Source organism: Cebus imitator, unplaced genomic scaffold (assembly GCF_001604975.1).
Source record: "Cebus imitator isolate Cc_AM_T3 unplaced genomic scaffold, Cebus_imitator-1.0 Scaffold343, whole genome shotgun sequence".
NCBI lineage: Eukaryota > Metazoa > Chordata > Mammalia > Primates > Cebidae > Cebus > Cebus imitator.
Genome location: NW_016107658.1, coordinates 144,884 through 151,066, shown reverse-complemented (window position 1 = coordinate 151,066; position 6,183 = coordinate 144,884). Strand labels below are relative to the sequence as shown.

The 6,183-nt window shown below is 48.1% G+C and overlaps 1 protein-coding gene across 10 annotated transcripts; it reads right to left on the bottom strand.

The window, feature by feature from the left end:
* Nucleotides 1-746: 746 nt before the first annotated feature.
* Nucleotides 747-5,333, bottom strand: ARMCX2 (armadillo repeat containing X-linked 2). Of its 10 annotated transcripts, none has more exons than XM_037730415.1 (6): nucleotides 5,194-5,333; nucleotides 4,873-4,946; nucleotides 4,535-4,606; nucleotides 3,919-4,070; nucleotides 3,536-3,608; nucleotides 747-3,175 (listed from the first exon to the last, which is right to left on the bottom strand). In XM_037730415.1, the coding sequence occupies exon 6, from the start codon at nucleotides 3,046-3,048 to the stop codon at nucleotides 1,156-1,158; it is 1,893 nt and encodes a 630-aa protein (XP_037586343.1). In that variant the 5' UTR covers nucleotides 3,049-3,175; nucleotides 3,536-3,608; nucleotides 3,919-4,070; nucleotides 4,535-4,606; nucleotides 4,873-4,946; nucleotides 5,194-5,333; the 3' UTR covers nucleotides 747-1,155. The 10 variants fall into 10 exon arrangements, with proteins under 10 accessions (XP_037586343.1, XP_017361317.1, XP_017361315.1 ...); XM_017505828.2 differs by having other exon boundaries at nucleotides 3,524-3,608; nucleotides 3,919-4,026; XM_017505826.2 differs by having other exon boundaries at nucleotides 3,532-3,608; nucleotides 3,919-4,026.
* Nucleotides 5,334-6,183: the final 850 nt, after the last annotated feature.

The window sequence follows — 6,183 nt, the reverse complement described above, 5'->3', positions numbered from 1 at the left end:
GTGGCCCCCAAAAGAGGGCTCTTCCCTGTCAGGACCTGCATGAGGTTATACAATCTTCCCTCTTTGTTGATCCACAGACCAGCGTCACGCAGCAGATCTTCGTCTTCCTTGCTTTGTTTTGTCTCTTATTACCATCATACACTAACAGTTCCTTTAGTCACCACCCCATTTCACCCCTCATTATCTCCTGCTTGGTTTATTCTAAATTTCTAATAAATGTCCAGTCTCCAACATAGCTCCAATCCATCTTTCATATTGCCATCATATTATTTCTCCTTTTGTCAAAAATGTTCAGCAACTTAAATAATATGACAGGATATTATTTCAGTATTTTGGCTTGGAGTTCAGGATCTTCCTCAAATTTTCCTCACTCTGAATTTTCACATTTATCTCTCATCATTCCTCTTTCCATGGCTTCCATTCCAAGCAAATTGGCTACCTACTATCACAGGAACAGACTTCTTACTTCCATGTCTTTCTCCAAAGCATTTCCCCCTCCTGGAATGCCCTTCTATGTTGTCATTCGGGGCTCAGTTTAAATGTGCCCTTACTCCTTGAAGCTTTCTCAGCAACCACTGCTTCATTTAAACAGTGTATATTTGACAAAGAGCATAAACCCAGATACTGTTAATTATCCTTTTGTATTTATTAATTATTATTATTTTTCACAGATCTTTGTATACAACTTTTTGTATTTATGTACCTTATCTCTCTAGCTGGATTTTAAATTCAAGCATTAGAACAACTTTTTGTCAGTTGAAACATACAATTTTATTGATGATACACAAATGAAGTCTTTGGTGGATAAATTCAAGTCAAAACAAATAATAGAACAGTAGGCCATTCATAATGAACAGGTTTACTGTCAATTCAGAGGAACCAGTAAAAATATTTCCATCCAAGCAGCACAATTAAAGTCACAAATATGTTTTCAGTACAAGAGGTCTATTTATTTGGTATTTATAAAATGGTTCAGGTTAAAGCTGGTGACTGTCACGGACAACATCACTCTGGATGATACATTATTCAAAACTGGCAGCTGAAAGGATTCCTTTAGTATATGTGCAAGTGGAAAAGCAGTAACTTTCAATTTTCAATGCTTCCAGACTGCAAAACCAAGAAATTTCTTGAAGTCTTTTGACAGCACATAGCCAATCAGAATTTGTTCACTAGCTTTATAACTTTCACTTTCACTAAGAGGTCATGGTGATTTGCTAAGGCTCTAATTTTTTTAACACACACTCCAGATGCAGTGCATAAGTAAAAAAGGGAACCTTTATTGAATTCTCTATAGTTAAACACTTCTGCTCTGAGATTGTCATAGATGATCTCAAATAGAGTAAGGGCATTAATAAGGATTTCTGATTCCACATAAGAATTATAGAGGGAACTAAATGAGGCTGGCACTTGGGTACTGAGCAGTTTCTTCAACATATCTGGATTTTCAGCAAAATTTGAAAGTATTTTCAAAATTTCAACCTTGATTTTTCCACCGCCCTGAGATAACAAACGGAAAAAGTTTGCAATGGAATTGACAAGCAGGTGCTGGTAGTCATTAGTAATAGTCATGTTTGTTAGAAATTTTAGTCCAACTACTTGAACTGCTGAGTTCAGGTTAGAGGCCATGATATCATCCATCACTTTATTCATGTACACCTGAAGCCGGCCCTGATTTTCATAATTCTCACTCAGGTTATTCATGGCCATTAAGGCTTTTTCCTTAATGTGGGGATCAGTTTTGTTAATCATGTTTGCAATAATTGGGAGGCCTCCCAATTTGCGGATTGTCTCCTGATTGCATGAATAATTGGCATTGTTGCTCAGAGTGAGCAAAGCTACCTGTTGGATGAAAGGATCATCAGATTTCTGAAGCAAGGCAAGGACCTTTCTGAGATCGCGGACACCCAGAATCTCATCAATTTCATAAGGAAAGGGGCGCTTCTGCATGGCAACGGGTCTTTTTCCCCTTCCTCTGTGCTGAATCTCAGGCTCAGAGTCTGAATCTGACTCTGTGTCAGTCCACCCAGACTCCCCTTCCTCAGAATCAGGGACCTCTGCCAGGAAAGCCTGTCCACCATTAGCAGAGGCTGCAGCAGCTGCCGCAGCCCCATCTCCAGGACGGAAGCCCATCCCCAATTCGTCTACTTCAACCTTGCTTTTCTTGCCCTTGCCCTTGCCCCCATTCCGGGACCTGGCCTTGGCTCCACCTTTGGGTACAGCTCCAGTCGCTGATGTGGCTTTAGGTATAGCCCCAGTGTGAGCCCCAGGGGTTGCTTTCTTGGCAGCGGTTGTTCCAGGAACTGCGGCTGCTCTAGGGGAACCAGAAGTTCCAGGAGCCTCTGTAGCCCCAGTAGGCGCTGCAGCTGCAGTAGGCGCTGGGGGCACAGAAGCCTCAGCCGCCTTGGTAGGCGATGCCACCCTGGGAGCTTCATCTACCTTGGTAGGTGCTGCTACCCCAGGACCCTCGGTCACCTCAGTGGGTGCAGCTGCCTCGGTAGGCACCACTGTCCCAGGAGGCACTGCTGCCCTGGGAGTCTCCACTTCTATGGGGGCTTCTGCCACTTTGGGAGCCCCTGCCACTGCAGGGGCTTCTGAAGCTGCAAGGGCCTCTGTCACCACGGGAGGTGGTGCTATTGTAGAAGCCACTGCAGCCCCAACTACTGATTCGGACTTAGGCCCAACCCCGACTCCATCTGCCTCTTGGGCTTGACTTCCTGTCCCACTCTGAGCCTCAGCGCCGGATGTAGCTGGGGCCACTGCCTCAGCTCCAGCTGTGTCCAGAGCAGAGGCTTCATCCTGGGCCCTGTCCTCTGCTTCAGCGCGGACTGGGGTTGGGGGACTGAATCCTGGCCCAAGGTCAATTGTGAATCCGGCTCTTAGGCCGGCTCTGGCCCTGGCTCCAGTCCCAGCCACAGCCCGGTTTTTGGGCTTGGCCATTCTCTTCTTGGTCTGGTCTCTTCCCCTGGTGTATTTGTAGACACAGTACCAGGCACCAGCCCCGATCACTATCCCTGCCGCTACACAGCCAGCATCCCGAACGCGGCTCATTGTGCAGCTGGGGTTATTCACTGATCCAGAGGGTGGAACTGGCTTGGTTAAGGTTAAGGGATGCCTGCTCCTCCGGATGAGGCTCTTCAGTTTAGGCTTACAAGTTCTGCTGAGGCTTAGGCAGGGCCTAGGGGTAAAGGATAAAAATGAAGCTTAGGGCTCTGGTTCACTTTGTGTCTAACCAGTCCTACTTAGGGAAGAGTTTAGGGACACAATGCTTGGTGGGTGGGCTGGCACCCAGACACGGGTGTCAAGGCCTGCGTTTGCTGATTCACAGACCTAGTTTAATATTTTATATCTATATCTTCAACCTTAGCCTGCTCTACCAATGCCTACAACTTCCCAGCATCTAAACGAGGGGATGAGAGTCAGTACAGACATCGGCAAAGCTGGCGGAGAGCTGGAAAAACAGTAGTGATCTTAGATTTGGCTATGATGCCCACCCCTACCTCCAAGGTCCCTAGACGGTGCCCACGCACACACCAACCTCCTGGGATCAAGATCGGTTTGCTTTTTCCCACTGTAGCTGTAGTTTCACAGAGGCCAAAAGGAAGACAGACCTGAGGACAGATCAGAAAGGGCGTTTTTGAGCCTTTGGTGGACGAATTCTGGTTCCTTTCTTGATTTGAACCCCCGTGAGTCAAACGTTTTCCCCTCTAAGGTATCCTCTTTTCCTCCTCAGCCTTTCCTCCCTCAAATATTAACTAAGGCAGATGCCACGCCCTTTTCTCTGCACCAAAAAGAAAGGGCCCAGGGCAAGGGTGTATTTTAGAGAGAAGACTCAGGAGGAGCCTCTGGTCCCATACTCTGCTCTGGTCTCTGCCACACTCACACCACGGGGCCCCAGAGGATTTCAATCCCAACACTGACCTCCCCGGATTCAAGGCTGTTTCTCCTTACTTCAGTTCAGTTAGAGCTTCATCCTAAGGACGGACTGAAGAGCAGAAATGTAGACTGCTGATTTTAGACAGTGAAAGCCTGGTGGATGGATCAGCACCCAGAACAAGCATCTCAGTAATAGCCTTTCCGTGTTCGCATACCAGAATGTCAAATGATCCTACCTCTCAGTTCTTTCAACTCTTTTCATCCCACCCCTCCCAACTCAATCCTCCTCCGGCGCAAGCTCCGCAAGCACTCAATCCCTCCTTTCGCTTTGCCCCGCCCCGTCCGCCATTACTCCGGGACAAACCGCCACACCCCTTCTCCTGGCTCCAAGAGGGAGGGGAGCGGGGCGAGGGTGCAGTAAAAGCAGGATGGGACGCTGCATGGGGGATTCCTGCCAAAAAATCTAGTGTTCCCCTCCTAGGAGCACCCGTCTTTCACTCCCCAGCCCCTAGGCTTAGCATTAGCTTGCAGAAGAGAGGCCTCAATGTCTGCCTTTTCGGGTTCAGGGTCGTACATTTTCCCCGATGTCTCTGCTATGGGCTCTACCTCCCACTTCCCAACCAAATCCCCCCAATAACCGCCATTTCTCCCACCTGCATACCCGAATTCCTTTTCCAGGACTGAAAAGACGGGGGTGAACAGCTGTGTGGGCCGGAGGTGTCTGGAAAGCAGTCTGCGAGTTAACAAGGTGGTTTAATACCAGATTCTCTCAGGTTCCCCCGCACCACCCCCCCCGCCTCCCCGTGAAGCCCAGATAGCGCCAAACCCGCCATCTCTCCAACAGCAGCTAGTACACCCATTTCCCAGCACCCCCAAAGCACAGAGGGCCCGGCTGGGGGAAGGGAGGGTGCGGGGGTGGTGGTGGGGGAGGTCAGGGTAGGAATGAACGGCTCAGATTGTTACTAAATTGCATGCCCCACCCCCGCCCCCTTTCCCAACCTCCCCGCTGGCCTGTCCGCTGCCACGTTTCTCTTCCCTCCTCTCACAACGCAGGACTGGATGTGGGGTCGGGCCTGTGTTATAAACAAAACCAAAAAACATTACCTGGAAAGAAAGTCAGCGGATTCTTCGTAAACTCTGTCTTTTCGTTTTCCCCTCCCCCTTTCCCCGCCGCCCACCAGAATGAGGCGCGTCTGAGCACCTCAGGTCTGTAAAGCCGGCCAGGAGTGGGAGACACGGAGGCACCCGCGGCTTCTGGCTCCCGCATCCCTAGATTACCCCTATTTAGGGGTCCCAAGCTGTGCCCACCCTCACACCCACCTGCCCGGATCTGGGGATATTTTCTCCTCCTCCTCGCCTGGGTTAATCACAGGGCAGCGAGCTGCGCAATAGAGTTGGTACCCAGAGGAGGACGGAGAACGGCGGTCAGGGCTTTAAGTACCTTTGCCAACGTCAGCTCCTGGTCACGTGAGGTTTGCATCGCCAGTAAGCTTGGGTCCCCAATTTCCACTCCCACCAAGACTACGAGCCCCCTCCTTTACCCTCACTCCCATCTCACCCCACCACATCAGGTTCTGTCACTCATTTTTTTGTCTTTGCAGTCCTGTAGGCCCAAAGCAGCCCCTTCTCCCTGCTTTCAGAATTGCCTTTCTCTGGTTACCGGGGAGGGGCTGCATCTTCTCCGAGAGCTATTGAAAATGTTTACTTTTTTGTTGGGGAATTGTTTCATCCTTTCCTGGGCTACTGGACACTCTTCCCTTGCTCCACCTCTAGTTCCTCAGCCCCCAGGATTTTCACTGCAGTTGATTTCCTGTTCCAATATAGCTAAGGGGCAGAGTGTCAGAAAGGAGATAAGGATTGGGAGTGGGGTCTGTACTTCTCGAATACTCCTGTTTTGTTTTTAAAACTATCATCATGCTTTATTTTTATAGTAAGAAAATTCAGTAAAGCAAGAATTCAATGTGGGAAGTAGCAACGAAAAAGGGTGGGCATGTTTTGTAAAGAAAAACGACTTCCTGCGTCCATTGGAATGCACCATTAATTTTGGTTAATTTTTACCGAATAGAAAATGAATTCTTTTGGCCACATAGGAAATAGTTTTTTAAATATGCTAAGGTATTTGAATATCTAAAATGGAATATTTCTCAATAAGATAAGCATATTTCCATATGATCTGTAAATTGATCCACAGAGAGATGTTCAGTTGTCCAATCTTATTTATTTTGGGCAAATAATATGCTACTTTTTTCTCCTTCTGGGATAGCTTTTAAGTTGCATGAATAAATGATCCTGTCTTGTCCTGTTAGAGAA

What these genes read in the sequence shown, in the direction of transcription:
- ARMCX2 (XM_037730415.1), bottom strand. Translation starts at nt 3,048, where the DNA reads ATGAGCCGCGTTCGGGATGCTGGCTGTGTAGCGGCAGGGATAGTGATC.